The sequence below is a fragment of the Mauremys mutica genome, chromosome 7 (genome assembly GCF_020497125.1).
Source record: "Mauremys mutica isolate MM-2020 ecotype Southern chromosome 7, ASM2049712v1, whole genome shotgun sequence".
Classification (NCBI taxonomy): Eukaryota; Metazoa; Chordata; order Testudines; family Geoemydidae; genus Mauremys; species Mauremys mutica.
Window position 1 is genome coordinate 26,710,346 of NC_059078.1, and position 18,127 is coordinate 26,728,472.

Consider the following 18,127-nt stretch of genomic DNA (forward strand, 5'->3'; position numbering starts at 1 on the left):
TGGCGTGGGGTGGCAACAGCTCGTAACCTGGAGGGAGGGGGAACCAGGGAGCCAATCAGAGACCGACACAAGGGAATGAGACTTTTCAATAAAACTAGGTTTCCTCCCAGAAAATCTTGTCTTGACCATCGTCTTCTTTGGTGGAGTATCCGCGTGTTAGCTGAGGGTCTGATCAACCTTTCAGCCAGGGTCTCTTCCCGGTATAGAGCTCTCGTGTCGTGTCGTTTAACTTCATCTCATGGATTTATCTTTTGGATCTAATTTTTGGTTTTTGGATTTTTCGCTTTGGACTTGGTCCCGGTCGGCTCATCATGCTCCTGGTGTCTGTTCTGCTGGTCAGCTGCTCCTGGAGTGCGGTATTTGTCTTTTAATTTCTGGCAGTTAGTCTAGTTAGCCTCTCATTTTCCCTTTCCCAAATTGGTACCAGCCCAAACACTTGCACATTTGCACACTTGCACATTTGCACATTCGCCTAGCTAGCTTGTTTAATCATTATACTTGTTATTGAATTGTTACTTGCAAACTGTTTTATGTGAATGAATCACTGCTCTGTCTGTGTCCAGTGTGTGTGTGTTTAAACTTGGGAGCTGCCTCTACTTAGAGAGTAGCTGACCAAGGGGGTCCAGTCCCCGCGGTCTGAGTGAGTGGAATCTGCCCAGCTGCAGCCGCACCACACTCTGGATTTATCCTCTGTGTGAACGCAAGGGTGGCTGAGGCAGTGGCCCGTGGGTCTCTTTCTCTGTGTTGCACTGGGCACCGCCCTGACGAACCCGATTCCTACCTTGAGAGATTGGTGTGCCTGTCTATTTGGTGGTGTGGTGAGCAGTATACAGTACACTGCTATTGGTTTGAATTTGCTTGCATTGTTTATCTGAGTCCCAGTTGGGAATTGCCTCCTCCCCCATCCCAAGGTGTAAAGAAATCCCTAAATAAACGCAGCCACTTGGCTTTTCAGTGTTACCCTGGTCCTGCCTGTCTTTTCCTCACTCAAGACCAAGCTTGAACGAACCCCCAGCTAATTCAGACAATAGCTCTCATCATCTTGTGTCTCAATTATTGCAACATCCTTCTCCTGAGCCTTGGCAAATATAATCTTGCCCCACTCATATCCATGTAGAATGCTGCTGCAAAGATAATTTTCCTAGTTCATTATTTTAACCCTGTAAGTGACCCCTCTCTTTGTATTCGTCCACTGGCTTGAGCTTCCCCTTCCCTATTGCATCAGACATAAGCTACTTGTCTTCTCTTTAAAGGTCCTTCAGGACCTATCCCCACCCAACCCATCAGCTCTCATTCACTACTGAGATGTCATCTCCTGCTTCTGATCAGTTCATGATGTCAGCCTCCATTGCCCATTTTTGTTAATGTTAAACAAGCACTTTTGTGCTTTCTCCCATGCTGCTCCTTATACTTGGGACGAGGTCCTCATAAACATCTGCAAAGCTACCTTGTTACTCTCCTTCAAAACTCTCCTTCAAACTCTTCTTTCTTATGATGCCTACAAAACAGTTAGGCTGCTGGAATGTGGGGAGACCACCACCTATAATGCTGACCAATATTGTCTCCGGGTATGTTTACACTTAAAACACTACAGTGGCAAGTGTACACCACTTCAGCTACACCACTTCAGCTGTTTCACTGTAGCACTTTAGTGTAGAAACTACCTATGCTGGTAGGAGGGCTTCTCCCATCAGTGTAGGTAATCTGCCTCCCGAAGAGGCGGTAACTAGAATTTCTTACACTGACATAGCATTGTCTATACTGGGGGTTAGATCAGTAAAGCTATGTCTCTCAAGTGTAGACCGGGCCTCATTATTTCTTGAGCTCCCACAACTGTCTGTTGTCAGCTTGCTGTATCATTAGCAAATCATTCATGATCATTCAGTAATTGCTATTGTATTCAGTTATAATGAAATTAACAAAAGAACTTGGAAACTGAGGTTCTCTGGTTTTGTGACTTCCTAGAATCTCAATAATGCCCACTTTTCCACTAGAAAACTGGATGATTTAGGTAATCTAGTAACTAAGACCCAGAGAGCATGACTGAGATAAGTAGGTATGTTCTGAATAAACTCAGTACAACTTAATTGTTACCTGCAGCACCTCTGCTATTCAAATAGTGGGCCTATCTCAAATAGAGGCATATGGCATTACAGTATTTGCCTATCTGTATTGCAAAGAAACTTCCATTAGTGATTATGTTGAAACCATCACATTAATGTTCACTTGTTACCTAAACAGGATTATAATCTAGCACTTCAGAAGTGGAGGACTAGTGAAATAATAATATACTGGATCAAACCTAAATGAAAAGTAGTACCACCTTTACATTCATCACTAATCTATTTTACCAAGCTACAAATGATTCATGATTGCCAAGTTTATTTTGCTTGATCTATTTTATTTATAGCTCTTTTAAAGAGTTTTATAAGTGTCATCTATAAATTTGGAAAACTAAATATAAGGGAATATATGCACCAAGGGGAAAAAAAACCCACCACATTCCCTTTGCATCTCACATTAGCTAAAAAAAAAGGTAACAAAAATAAGGTATAACATCTTTGAAAATAAATATAAAGAGGGAATGCAGATAGTGTCAAATTTTTGGCAGCACAAAAGACAACAGTTAACTGTGTTGGACAGTGTCAAACAAGTCTATTAAAGATGGCATTTGCTTTAATTCAAGGACATAGGAGATTTCAGGTCAAGAAGTTCTAGACAGGCAGGAATTCTGAAAGGAAAGTTAAGGATGGACTGAGTACATCTTTGTCTGGCTTCCATACAAGGATATGCAGGCCTCCAAAGTCATTTTCTGGTTAATATAAGTATGTGATATTCTGTAGCATGGAATTCTGACAATTATTTTATTGAAGTTCACTTATTTATGAACACTTATTGATAGAGGGGACTATAAAAGTGTACAAAATCTAGAATGTTGTGCCCCCACACTGACTAATAGAAATTTGACTTGATCGGTGGAGCTGTGGGATTTAGTCATTAGCGCAAGAGAATTAAGACTTCTATGGCAACATCAGTCAGTCAGTGGAGTTACTAAGGATTAACCCAAGTAGAAGTGCGTACAGCATTTTTCCCCTGGGGTCCCATTTCTGATTCTGTCACTAATTTGGATATGTAAATTGGGTGCTATATATCTTGCAATAATTAAACCTAAAATATTATTGTTAATTCAGCCCTATACTCTAAATATACTGAATACATACTGTGATAGACCCAGGCCAGTTGGGTACAACAAAGTAGTAGAAGACAGATATACTGGACACTGGATTAGCAGTTTTCTGTTCCCTGACTGACCAGAGCAGGGGCTGCTCCAGACTAATGAGAACACCTGACTCCAATTAACCTGCAAAGAGTCAGGTGAGGCCATTAAGGTAATGTGAACACCTGACTATAATTAAGCCCCTTTTGATACTATAAAATGGCTCACCCCAGTCAGGCTGGGGAAAGCAAGTGTATCTGAAGGGCTGGTTAATGAAGACACCCTAAAGCCATCGGTAAGGGAGCCCTACAGTAAGGGAGAAGCAGGAGAGCTGTGGGGAAGTGGCCCAGGGAAATGTAGCAACTCTGGCAGTGAAAGGTCGGCTGCCAACAGCTGCTGCCATTAGGGTCCCTGGGCCGGAACTCAGGGTCCCTTCCCCTCCCCTTCCTGGGAGGGGAAGTCAGGCCCTGTCAGGACAGGAGGCTAACCTGTTGTGAAATAAGCCCCTAGGGACAACAGAGACTGTGGGAGTTCTCTCACCAACCTCCTTGCTGGCTTATGATGAAAAGGGCTCAGTAGACTGGAATCCTGTCCCTAGAGAGAAGGGCTACATGGAGGGTCGCAGTGAGCCACTGAGGCTAGCATAAACCACCTAGAAGCGCGGGACCCACAGGGACAAGGTCAGAGCTCTGCCACAATATTCATATGTAAATTACCTTATATTTTGGAATGGCCTTTAGAAGTTCTTTAACTGGAACATCTGTGCCAACTACTCCCAGAAGAATCCCTTTGGATCTCTGAAAAGAAAATGCAGGCCACTCAAAAGAATAAACAATCACGGTTGAAACAACGCATGCCATCAATAATTACTTTCACATTGTAAAAATTGTACTGAGGAGTACAGACCATAACCTAATCTGCCAACTACTTAAAAAGATAAGGGGAGGTTGCAGCTAATGTGGCTGGCCACACACCCCATCAGCAGTTGGCCTCCTTTCCTTAGCCTGAAAATGAAATCAAGGAAGTGTGCAAACTTTCAGCAGATAAGGAAGGTCTCCCTCAATTAAACTCTTCTACTTATGAAGCAGTTTTAAGATGAAATGCTATAGATAAACATGTGACTTTTCTTCTTTTCCAATTTGCACTGCTATCTGATACCCACGAGAGAAAAATTAAACATTATGGGAGAAATATGTAATTCTCTTTAATAATATAGCAGGATGTTAAAATAACAGGTCTGTAAAATACAGCTATTCAAACCACCTATATGAATATTGCTAATGTGCTGGACCTATCTGAGATGAGAAGTTTGTCTGGAGGAGAAAATGTATATAGATTATTTGCTGTAACAAAGCTAATGTAGAAGTAAGAAGACACATGGGTCTAATACCACTGCATCAAATTCATCATCTAGGTGTTTTCTCTTATACATAACACCATTAACTATTTTGAGAACTATAGTTTCTACACTATAATTATTTGTGCATAAATATATGTATCATCTGTTTAATTTTATTCTAACAGTAGACGCAATAGGCAAAATAAATAATAATTAAAAAGTTCTGCAAGTTATTAAACTTAATTGCAGACACCAAAGTATCACATGGTAGAAACACAGTTTGAGTACTTACAGTCTCATTTTGCTTACTAAATACTGGCATGGCAACAGTGGTCATCAAAACCAATCCCTGATCATCAGCAAGCTATATTTGAAAAGAAAAAGATATTACCTATAAGCTACTTCAGTCCATTATTAAATCATAATTATAGAAGCATCCAACTAAGTTTCCTTCTTTTTAAATGAGATCATGCATTTCATCTAAATGGCTTTTGCAACTTTAAAATTTCAGTCCAGCCCAGCCCCAACCCATCTCCTCCCTCCCACCCCTGCCTACACCACATCAGCTTTGCTAGTCAGGGGATTACCTGGCCAGGGTATCTTTGCTGGCGTCTCTGAAAAGAGATACAAGGGGGCTGAAATGAAGACTGTGGGAGAAGTATGTGCACCAGCTAAGCAGGTGGAGCTCTGTTCTACCTCTTTCCCATTGGCAGCTCTGCCATGATTGACTCAGGCTGAGATCATGGGTTCAGACAATTTGTCTCAGGTTCAGTCTCGGAATTCTCATCAGCTAGGACAGAGGCAGTGGAATGACAGCCAGTCAGGATTCCAGGACACCTTTGGTGCCTTAGTAACCAGTAGGTTTAAGTTTGTTGGTCTAGTCAGTGGCATCAAGCACCGGTTGGTTCTGTACCTCAGGTTTTAACATGTTTCTTCAATTTAGAGGGAGACAAGACCTCCTGATCTTTGGCCCAGTCAGGAGGAACATGTGGAACAATTTATCACCATTGACCAAAGGAGAGTGGGATTGCTTAGGAAATTGTGCCTTCGCACCTTCTTGCTATTTTTTTCTTTTCACAAATGGCAGATTTCCCATCTGCATCTTTGTTACAAGACAAATGATGGAGGGGTATACTTGGCTGTGATGGACTGGCACCTCTCTGTCACCCAGCAGATCTTGAGGGACTTCATCATCATCATATGAAAGGAAGTGCGAGTTACTAATTAAAGCAGCATTTTCCCTGCAGTTTTTTTTTTGGGGTGGAGGGACATTTAAATTAAGTGAGGTTATCCCAGATGTCAAGGGCACCAAGCATCCAGGTACAATAAGGACTGATGGTTTGATAGTGGGGCTCAGGTAGACTGAGTTGTGCATATATTTTTCCAAAAGGAGGGAGCAGGGGAGCTGATCATCCTGAGAACACCTGGGGAAGCTGCATGGCCAGTTGCAGTTGTGTGGACTATACACAAAACCTCCATCCAATCCCCATGTTGCTGTTACTGTATTGGGACACATCCTCTTTAACTAAATTTCAGTTCAGGGCCATATTTTGGAGAAACCTGGCATCTTTTAGTTTTCACACCCAGCTTGTTTTGAGAACAATCCTTTTCCTACAAGATCAGCCATGGCTATTGCCTGTTCAGATTTTCCAGATGTAGATGTCACAGTCATTGGTGGCCAGGTCATTTTAAGAGACACATTAGGAGCTAATAAATTTGACTACTGAGATCTCTGATATTTTATTTCTTTTAATTCCCAGTTTGTTGCATGGCTTTCATTCTCCCAAGCTGCCGGCCACTCAACGGGAATACAAATGGGTTTCAGGACTGAGAAGGTTCACCCCAGACAGGAGAGACACAGGAACATGGAGATGGGATCACCTCATGCTTTGTTTTTTCAGAGACGCTTACTAGTACTAGTGTGATCCTTGTCCTATTGGACAGGAATGATCTAAGTAAGGGAGCCTGGGGTCTGGGCTGCTAGCTAGAGTCAAGTGTGATTGTACCAGTGTAAGAAACTATTCTCCTTAGCCAGAGTAATATGGTCCAGCATGCTGAAATGGTAGGTATGGAGGAGAGCCTCCTTGGTGTCACATTAGACAAGGCCAGAACAAATGTAAATCAAGACATGAAAAGCATTCCGCTAATTATGGGATGACATCTTGGAGATTTTAGATGATTGCCCAGGGTTACTCAGCTCTGACAGTGTGTATTTGTCAGGCATCCATTAGGATATTTTTACTGTGGACATCCAATTCAGACTTAAGGGATAGCTGAGAACAATTTGTTTGCTTGGATGCCAACTGATATCTATCTGGTGGTGTTTTGCCCTCTTTAAAATGGGGTGGGAGAGAAATCAGACCAGAGTTTGGTGGAAAGCTTTGGGGAAAGGGGTCCTTAACACCAAGCATATACTAAGGGAGCATAGGGACAACCAAATATCGTGTATTAGCGATATCCATTGGTAGAGACTGCTGGGGGTTGTCCAATGGTTGCTGTAATCTTCTTTATGAGGTTAGACGCTTGGGCTTATGTTAAGGTCTGGGTGGGTGGATGGTTTCAAATGGACTGCTGGCCACTTCCATGATCTTTGGGTCAGGAAATGATTGCATCAAAGATGGCTGACATTTTGGGAGATTGACTACAATCACTCCTTCCTGTAATAACTACATGTTTCACCCTTCATTATTTATTTTATACTAAATATTATTTCTGTATTAAAGTTGAATATTTGTGTCAGGAAATTCATTAGGCTGTGAGGAGTTTTTCTTGGGTGATTCCCTGGGCAATGATGTTTTGGTGGAAATACTTTGAAATAGTAGAATGGTAGTCACTGGGTGTTTCCATCAGCACACATTGTGACACAATTAACACTGGAACAGGTAAATAAATTACAAATGCAGCCATGATCTAGGAATTTTGCATGGATGTTAAGTCTTTTAATCCCTTTTCATAATAAAATTAATAGTAGTGTATCATGGTTGCTGAAAAACATTAATTGTCTGAACAAACTTGTTAAGAAATAAAAATGATGTATTCTTTTACCAATAATTAAACTAAACTTCACCCTACATTTATCATAACTGGATCCAACATACATCACTGATATCTACAGAACAGGCTAGGATTCTTTATCTTGTACTATAAGTAGCAGCAAATACTTAATTAGAAATTCATATTTAAAATGTCTTCCTTTATCACAGATCTAAGAATTTAGATATCAACAACTCTTAAACCAAAATATAATTACATCCTCACTGAAATGATGCTATTTATTTAAAAACTCAGACTACAGTATGATTGCTAATAGCTACACAGATGCTCAAATTTTGAAAATCCATTTTCCAATAATATAGACAAAACTGACAACTTCCAATTCCATCAGCACCTCCTATGCTCAGAAACAAGCTATGTATATTGTTAATAAATACATAAATAAAGCATTTAGACTTCCATTACAAAACCACACATCTGTACTTTGTTTTAGATTTCTGAAGAAATTTCAATTCCTAAGATGTGTCATGTGCGAAACAAACTGAAACATGGGCAAACATCTTTTTTCACCATAAAACATGATAAAATATGTTTCTATGCAGACTATAAATAGCAGCTTAGTCACAAATATAAAGGAGGAAAAATTATTTCAGCTATTATAGACAATTATGTTGAATGGCATTCATCTACTAATGTAATTTTCAGTTGTATACAATGGAGCATCCCTGGGAATGACTGAAATCCAAATATCTAGTGTTAATGTGTTATTATAGCCATGTCGATCCTAGGATATAAGCGAAACAAGGGGGTTGGATGACCTGAAGAAGAGCTCTGTGTAGCTTGAAAGCTTCTCTCTCTCACCAACAGAAGTTGATCCAATAAAAGATATTACTTCACCCACCTCGTCTCTCTGACATCCAATGGCATGATGTTAACCTGCTGCTATATGAATAGTCTGACCTCAGTTTAACTGTCAATTTTGCCTACCCATTTTCTATTGCCAGTAGTGTCCAATAGTAATACATACTGGCCATTATCGTATTTTGTACTATTATAATTGTCCATATGTTATAAATTGTGATAATTCAATGTTTAAATATGTATATAATAAATCCCATTTGGTTTGGGACTACTGAGCTTAGAATCAGTAAGGTCTGCATGTTTACAGGATATGACAAGTACATCTGCACATACGCAAGCCCACATTTTCCTTCACTGTCTGCATGGCCTTTAAAAAGCTAATGCAAAATGTTGCTCACTGACCAAACTTTATTTCAAAGAAGAGAAAACAGGGCCTAGGCCCACCAAAAACATAAAATCTCAACCCAAATTATCAGGTATAAAAACTCTTTCTTCCTCCAACACCTGGCTTTTTCTCCTGCTTCACATCTCCAAATAGGCCCTTCACCGTCCTGAACTTCTGCTATTAGTTTAACCGCTTTACTCATTTTTCAATGCTGAATTAGGCCTTTTCAGACTTTGGAGTCTGGATACTCAGGACCATGCTTCAATCTGCTTCTTAATCCTAGTTTCCCTGATTAGTCATTATGCCAGTGATTTGCAAACTTTTTGAGCTGAGCCCTCCCTTTGAGTTATAATTTTTGGTTGCACCCCCCTTCCTTCCCCCCACACACAACCCAGACAAAAATAGACGCATGCAAAAGTATGCTTGATAGCCTACTCACAAACCTAACACAGACCTTAACACAACTTTAATTATATTACCTACACCTGTACGTTTCGATACAGACACTTACCAATGGCACAGCCAAGGCTTTCTTAGCAGTGGGCTGCTTCTAGCTGGCAGTCAGGCTGAACCACTAGGGCAGGGCCAATATCTGCCCCTCCCCCCTCAGGTTGTCAGGGTGGGGGAAGGCTCATGCGATGGTCTCTGAGGGTGGAGCCAGCTATAGGCTCTGAGGCTGCCAGGAGTGGAAATCGATGCTGCCCTGGAGGATGCTGACACTGACCCACAGGCTGGGTGACCCGGTGAGGTGAATCAGAGGGTGGAGGTGGCGTTCCCTTCCCACCCCCGTGGGGGACAGCCTGGGCCCTGTCACATGTAGCTGGCACGAGCCACCTAGCATTGCCGCTCACCCACCTGAACATTCCTCCATGTCCTCTTACGGGGATGCACCCCACAGTTTGAAAACTTTGCTATGCTTATTCTTTACCGGGGCACTATGTAAATTAACATATATAGGCTCAGAGTGACACTGAAGTTCTGTCTCTTATTATTTGGCAGCATATGAATTACTACATTTTGATTTCCTTCAACTAGGTATACTACAAATAAAAAAATATATAAGAAAAGAAACATAGTTGGCAATGATTAAAACACAAATTCCACTGGCAAGCTCAAACACTTGAGGCTACGGAGACAGATATGAGCTGAGAGAAAGGTATGTGCTTTGACGTGTTTTCAAAAACATTTTAGAGTACAATATTTTTGCTATAAAATAAGTGACAAAACAAGCATAACTCAAATGCTTTTGAACAGTTAGAAGGTTAGGCGAATCAGCGGGATGCAAGATGCTGAGAGCCCCACAACTGGTTAGTAAAATGAGGAGAAATGGGGTCAAGAAATCAAATTTCAGAGTCATCCATGTAATCAGTAAAGCTGGTTCCATAATGTAAAAAAAATGTCAAATTTTGCAGCTGTTCCCAGAGGGTAGCTGGAACTTTCAAAAGGGCCTCAGACATTTGGTACTCAAATCCCATTGACCTTAACTGGGGATTGGACCGCTAACTACGGTAGGTCCTTTTGGAAATTCCAGCATACTTTTTTGTTTTAACGAATAGTGTCAAAATTTAGTTGACAAACTATCCACTGAATAATATTTGATCAACTCTAGCAGATAGTGAGGGCAGCTATGCAGCAGTTACAACAGAACTGTGTTCTAGGTAGAGCTGATAAGCTTTTCATAACTTTCTTCCATTAACAAAGATTTTATTCGCTGGCTCCAGAAATGGATGTGAACTCCACCCCTATTTCTAACCTACTTGATTCTGGAGAGAAGAAAATAGACAGAAACTGATGTATACAAAAGCTGTAAATTCAAGAGTTATTTTTAAGGCACTGTCAGAGACTTTAGGTAATACTGGACTCAATTCATTATTAGCCAAGTGGACAATAATTACTGGATCGTTTTGATTTAGGAGATCAAATGTGACAGGTCAAATGGAAGGATACTACTAACAATTTATAGAAAAATAAGGAAAGGAACACATTCTCTGCTCTGGCCCTCCTTGAGGTATCATAGGGATCAAATGATTTCCTTGAAAGAGGCCAAGACATATTTACATAATCTGATCCCTGTATCCTGCCATGTGTAGCTCGTTGACAGATTCTTGCACCCATTTGGAGTATGACTTAAGCAGAGCTCCACACAGGTGCAGTAGGCCATCTGCATCTTACATGGTCCAGGATCAGTCTCTGCTTATACGAAATATGGCTCTAAAAATGACTTCTGCCCTTTAAAACTCCTCTTTCCCTGTAGGATATTTCCTCACCTGCAGCCTGAAGTCCACAGAATAACAAGGAGTTTCTGAATTTAAAAAAAAAAGACTCCTTTCCTGAAAAACATGAGGAATTTCAAAGGGAAAGAACAGCAAATGGATGCAGAGAGAAAGGTTCCTAGTAAAGTACCAAGAAGTAAGGTAATATTTTTTAAAGACTATGAATATTTAAGATCCTATTCTTTATGCTAAAAACCGCAATAGTGTAACTAAACAACACCCTCACTGCTGAAATAACCAGTAGTTTCTCCACTAGTATTATAAAATATGATTAAAAAACAGCAAACTTCAACATTTTATTTGTAAACACACAGAGCTGACTCCATAGGGCAGCCCAACATGTTGGCATCAGTCAAGTGCAAGTGTTTGAAAGAAAACACTGATTTTTATTATGCTAAGAGCTGCATTAAGAAGTTTTATTTGAGAAGCTGCTTTATATGCCGGAACATGGGACTGTTTTGTTCAGTAACCATGGAATGTTGGACAGTATTTCCGGGAATGATCCAAAGTTTGTAGTCTCCTTTTGATCCACTACTATGAGCTTCAGGCAGTACTAAAAGAAATCAAACAGCTCTGTGGCATATTTATTTTGATTACGTATTGCAACATCTGCACCCTAACTGGTGTCTCCGGTAATAATTTAGAAAACTCCCTATGGATTTATGCAAGCCCACTTACTTAACAGAGAAATTAACGGACAGAAAGATGAAGGTATTCCGAATATTCCATAGAATTTTGTTTTAAAGGAAGAGAGACGAGTGGGAACAGATTTGGCCCCATCCCTGTTCTCAGAGCACAGGTCCTAAGATAGTCTCCAAATCAAACCCTTTCCTGCAGGTTCAATTGTATAGGCAAATGAAAAATAACAAACATTCAGCCTATGCTTCCTCCCTGTGCTAACTGTCCCGAAGACCTCAAGAACCTTCTCTGTCCTACTAGGCAGGGTTAAAAGCACATACCCTATCAGAGTTGGCCTGGCTGCTCCCTCACATGAAACCATGAGTCAAGGGATATGTCTGAGTCCCCATAGACAACTGACCTGAATGGGTTTGGCCCTCAATAGCTGCGGTCGGGTTCTGACTAAGCTCTCCCATATTAATATACAGCAATCCACTAGGCTGGATACCATCCTCCCTTCTAGCAGCACATCCACAGTACAGCTGCTGGGTGTTTGGGAGCTCCTAACCTCTGGCACACTACATCTCTCTCAATAGTTGGAATGTACGCAGGAACAAGGGTTTTTCCCCTGCATTCCAGTTTTCTATGTGAACAGCACAATAAGAGGACTTGCCCTATATTTGTGAGTGAGCATCTTTTTTGACCCATGTGGTAGGGCTGGAATCTGAGCTGCTGCAGCTGCTGTTCTGCCAGCTATTCCGGGACTTCTTCAGTTTTCCTGTTTTGGTATTACATGTGAATGGGCTGAGTTCCTACTCCAACCTCAACAGAGCACACAGGCCCAGGGTTAGTAACAAAATTCTTCCTGGGGTTTGACTTTATTAGTAACTCAAAAGCAACAACAAATCTCAGTTTCAGTTTCTTCCTCAAGCCTGGTTTCCATCCAGGATCTCCTTTTACTCCATTATTTCTCTCCTCCCAGCAGGCCATTCCCATCTCATTTAAATCACAGGGAAAATGAACAAGTCGCACCTGCCACAATGAGTCAGCCAAATTTCTGCAACTTTAAGGAGTGTTCTAACATTTGCTAAAAGAGCAGGTCAAGAGAAGAATCCCACCCCTCTGTTACACTGGCCAATTAGCTTAGAAATTGTAAGGTATTCTGGTGTGTGGTCATTTGATAATACTTGAGAAGATAAAAGGATCACCCTTCATTTAAATCCTGTGTAGGAAGAGTTGTTTGGGATTTTGATTCAGTAAGACATTAAATAAAGGGGAAATGTGCATATATCTACACAAAGATGGTCCACATATCATGGAAATAGTTGATTGGGAGAACAGATCTAGATTCTGCTTTAAGTAGTGATGGGCAAACCGCAAAGACTAGGAGGACCTCTTCTGTCCACACATTCAGATGCTTATCTTAAACTCTCTCATGTCTGGCTCTGGAAATTTCACAAGACATCCAATATTTCTTGGTTTTGGCTGGGGGAGGTATATTGTACCATACTCCTAGCTTAACTCATGGTGTTTCAGTTTCTGACTGAAACTAAGAATTACAGGGGTATAGTAAGAAAATATATACTTCAGGGCTTGCGTTCAGTTCATTTAAAGTTCTGGGTGAAGTTTAGCATTGGTTGTTATTTATTTTACACTGGTTTTCTATACCTAATCCTAAAGCACATGGTTTTACAATAGACCAACTATCTCAGGCATATTTTGGTCCCATAATTTGGATGATGGTTAGAAAGCAGAATAATTAAAAAAGGCCACTGCAGAAAAATGTATCTTTGTTTTTTATGTGGATCCTGGGGTTTTTTTAAGTTATTTTATCATTTCTACAAAAAAATAATCTCCTTGAAGGTTATGGGTGAAGCAGAACCAGTGATAGCTGGCTTCTCCTAGAAGGCTATTCTAATCTAGATATTTATGGTGGCATTTTGGAGGGAAAGCTGTACAAGGGCCTTGAAGCTGTGGCCCTAATTAAGTAGTGTATCCTAATATACTGAGCACAGAATAATACAAGCCCCAAAAATTAAAAAGGGGAGGGATGAAAAATGCATTTCTGGGCTTAGAAGTCACTGAATGCTTAAAACCAAGACACACAGTTTAGAGAGGAGAATTTCACTGGCTTATTCTCTCAGATAAATCGCTGGACCTGTTCTATGTAACTATAGCAAAAGTATTATGACTTGGAAATAATACCGTTAGATATACTGGATTTATAGTTTTAAGTGACACATTATTTTTCTCCTTTGCCTCTGTGATGTTTTGAGGTCCACCCAGACCAGGAAGAAGTTCCTTCACTGCCTGTCCTGTAACTTCAGAGTGTGCTGTGGAGCTATGGTTCAAATCCCTGATATCAATAGCCTGCCCACAAGCATAAGGCCTCACCCTCTCACCAGCCTAGTTATGCTTTCTAGGGTGAAACCAACAGCCCTAAGGGCATGGCTACACTTGCAAATGTAGAGCGCTTTGAGTTAAACCAGCCTTCCTAGGCCTGGTCTACACTAGGACTTTAATTCGAATTTAGCAGCGTTAATTCGAACTAACCGCTCAACCGTCCACACCAGGAAGCCATTTAATTCGAACTAGAGGGCTCTATAGTTTGAATTTGGTACTTCACCCCGACAGGTGGAGTAACGCTAAATTCGACATGGCTAGCTCGAATTAGGCTAGGTGTGGATGCAAATCGAACTTAGTAGCTCCGGGAGCTATCCCACAGTGCACCACTCTGTTGACGCTCTGGACAGCAGTCTGAGCTTCGATGCTCTGAGCAGCCACACAGGAAACGACCTGGGAAAATTTGAATTCCTTTTCCTTTCTGGACAGTTAGAATCTCATTTCGTGGTTGGACATCGGGGCGAGCTCAGCAGCACCGGCAGCAATGCAGAGCTCTCCAGCAGAGGAGTTCATGTAATCTCTGAATAGAAAGAGGGACCCGGCATAGACTGAACGGGAACTCTTGGATCTGATCGGTGTGTGGGGCGAGGAGTCTGTGCTTTCGGAGCTGCGCTCCAACAAACGGAATGCAAAGACCTACGAGAAGGTCTCCAAAGCCATGATCCAGACAGAGGATACAGCTGTCATGCAACGCATCGCCGCATGAAAACCAAGGACCCCAGACAAGGCTACCAAAAAATCAAAGTGGCAAACGGACGCTACGGAGCCTGCCACCACTGCCCCACCAGTGACCATGCACTCTGATGATGGGACAGTGTCGACGGACAGTTCCTCGACGATGTTCACGGACGGGGAAGATGAGGAAGTGTTTGTGGAGGACGAGGCAGGCGAGAGCGCTTACAACGCTGGTTTCCCCGACAGCCAGGATCTATTCATCACCGTCACGGAGATCCCCTACCAACCCTCGCCGGCCATGAACCCGGATCCTGAATCAGGGGAAGGAGCAGTCGGTAAGTGCTTTAACCATGTTAACTTTTATTCTTAATATAACAGGAATCTGAAGTGTGTGAGAAGGAGGTCTCTCTATATATGGTGATAGAACAGAAATCCTCCTGGGAGATCTCCACAAAGCTCTCCTTCCGTTAATCGATAAGCATCAGCAGGAGGTTCCTGGGGAGAGCTGCCTTATTGGGTGCTCCGTGATAGCACCCTTTTCCGCGCGAGGCTTTCATGCGGTATTCAGGGAGCATTGCCTCCCCGAGCACGGCTGCATCGGTCCGTGGTTGGTGATAGATTTCACGCAGCATGCGCTCTCTATCTCCTTCAGTGCCCGTCCTCACGGTGATCTTGCTAGGAGACTCATGCATCTAAGTAGTGGAATTACTGTTATGGTGCGCCTGGTCCAAAGTATTTTTAATAAATCCACGGACAGACGGCATAGCACAGACTCAGCACGCAGCTGCGTGACGAGCGTAACGGAAAGCCAAAGAATCAAATGGACGCTCATGGAGGGAGGGGGGAATGAGGACGCAAGGTATCCCACAGTTCCTGCTGTCTCCGAAAATCATTTTGGGTTGGTTCAGGGCACAGCTCTGCAATTTACGCACCCCCCCCCCCCGAACCCGAGAAGTTAAAGGGAAATCAATCCTCTGTTGACTCGTTTACATGTCACCGTATCTTTACTGAATGCTGCAGATAGATGCGATGCTGCAGCACTCAACACCAATATCCTTGCTCCCCCCGCCCCCGCCATGGGTGGCTGACGGTACAATACGATTGATACCCATCGTCAGCCTATTGGCACATGGGGCAGTGCAAAAGGGCTGGTAACCATGCCGACTAGCATCAGTAAGGTCAATCAAGGGCGCCTGTCCCTAATTTTTCATGGCAGATGGTGCAATATGGCTGGTAACCGTCCTCATCATTGCAACAGGGGGCTGAGCTCCATCAGCCCCCACCCTTCATTGTAAATAAAAGATTCAATTGCCCCTGGACTAGCAGAGGGATGATGGGCTCCTTCATCCACACTCCTTAATGCCCTGCCTGGACTATCATTGCAGCTGGAGGCTTCCTTCCACTCATTTCTCACAAACAAGTCACTGTGTCTTATTCCTGCATTCTTTATTACTTCATCACACAAGTGGGGGGACAATGGTATGGTAGCCCAGGAAGGCTGTGGGAAGGCAGGAATGAACAGGTGGTGTTGTTGCAGGAGCACCCCCTGTGAATAGCATACAGCTCCAAATTTATGCAGGATCGCACACAGAGCAGCTGTGCTCTCTGGTTCTATGATACAGTGGTTCTCTAGTACACTTGCCCATAATCTAGGCAGGACTGATTCTATTTTTAGATACCAAAAAGGAGGGATTGACTCAGGGAGTCATTCCCAATTTTTGCTTTTGCGCCCCTGGCTGCTCGGCCAGGGGCACTTATGACAGCACCAATTAGGCTAGGTGTGGGTGCAGTGCAAAAGGACAGGTAACCATGCCCATCTTATTACCATCTTATTACCAATTTATGGTATGGTAGATGGTACAATATGGCTGGTAACCATCTCTGCTGTCATGCAAAAGCAAAAGCATGCTGCTGTGTAGCGCTGCTGGACCGCCTCTGTCAGCGGCATCTAGTACACATACGGTGACATACACAAAAGGCAAAACAGTGTCCATGGTTGCCACGCTATGGCGTATGCCAGGGCAATTCTGGGAAAACGGGCTTGAAATGATTGTCTGCCGTTGCTTTCCCGGAGGAAGGAATGACTGGCGACATTTACCCAGAATCCACCGCGAAAATGATTTGTGCCCCAGCAGGCACAGGGGTCTCAACCCAGAATTCACAGAGACAGCCTAGACTCAGTTAATTGTTCGCAAAAATGTATCTTTGCAAGGAATTCACTCCCTGTTTCCCATCTCACAGCTTCCACTGTCTCCAGACCTGCCACAGCATCCCCCTCGCAGAGGCTGGCAAAGATTAGACGGCGAAAGAAAAAGACAAGGGACAAGATGTTCGAGGAACGTATGGGCTGCTACCTAGCCGAGGCGGACCAGCAGAGCCAGTGGAGGTAGACCGTCTCTCTGTGCCAGTGCTCACACAGCGAACGGGAGGAGAGGTGGCGTGAGGAAGACAAGCAGGCGACTGAAACGCTGCTTGGACTAGTGAGGGAGCAAACGGACACGCTCAGGCGCCTTGTGGATATTCTGCAGGACCGCAGGAGGACAGAGACACCCTGCAGTGTATCTGCAACCGCACTCCCCCGCCACAAAGTCCCATACCCCCCTCACCGAAAATAATCAGGAGGAGGGGCGGCCGGGGACGTGAATACTGTCACTGCACCACAGCACAGTGTTCAAGTACCCAAAAGCTCTCATACCCTACATTTGCCGAAGTCCTTCACTTGCAGACTCACAGTAGTCCCAATCCCAGTCCCATCCCCTAACTGTCTACTTAATTAATAAAAATGCTTTGCTGTTAATTACTGTTTCCGTTATGTTTTTTCAAAGAAGACTGTGTTTGAATGGGGGGCGTGGGGAAGGGGGTGGTTAATTGCATAGGACAGTCACCTTTCCCAGGGTACAGACACGGGGGCAGGATCAGCAGCGGGTCACACACATGGTGCAGTCAGTAGGCACCCTGGTCGGTATGGGAGGTGGTTTCCAGGATCTGTGTGGGCGGGGGAGATGTGACTTTGCAGCGGGGGAGGGCGGTTACAGATCTTATACAGCGGTCCTTGTCCTGGACCGCTGAGTCACGCAGCTGAGGAATCTGTATCCGTCCTCCTCCACCACAAGGTCACATATCCCCCTGCACACAGAATTACATAAAGAGGGATGGCAGGCTCCGTTGAAAGAAGCATTCCGGCTCTGCGGACCGCTCTAGGAGCAGGAGCCTGTCATTCCTTGCTTTTAGAGGCGGTCTTTACATCACCGCACACCCTACCCAGCACAGTCTGCCTCCCAGTTTCAACCCTTTAACGCAAAGTCATGAATAAAGAAACCTTTCTTAAGTAACAATGAGACATGTATTTTATTTTTACACGT

The 18,127-nt window shown here is 43.1% G+C and overlaps 1 protein-coding gene across 10 annotated transcripts in view; it reads right to left on the minus strand.

Annotated features, from left to right (window-relative positions):
* CACNA2D3 (calcium voltage-gated channel auxiliary subunit alpha2delta 3) overlaps positions 1-18,127 on the minus strand; it is a 752,236-nt gene that overhangs the window by 175,494 nt on the left and 558,615 nt on the right. For all 10 annotated transcript variants that reach the window (XM_045024490.1, XM_045024489.1, XM_045024494.1 and 7 more), the window contains exons 14-15: positions 4,849-4,920; positions 3,934-4,014 (exon numbers count right to left, since the gene is read on the minus strand). In XM_045024490.1, coding sequence (XP_044880425.1) covers positions 3,934-4,014; positions 4,849-4,920 — 153 coding nt within the window. The remainder of the gene's footprint in view (positions 1-3,933; positions 4,015-4,848; positions 4,921-18,127) is intronic.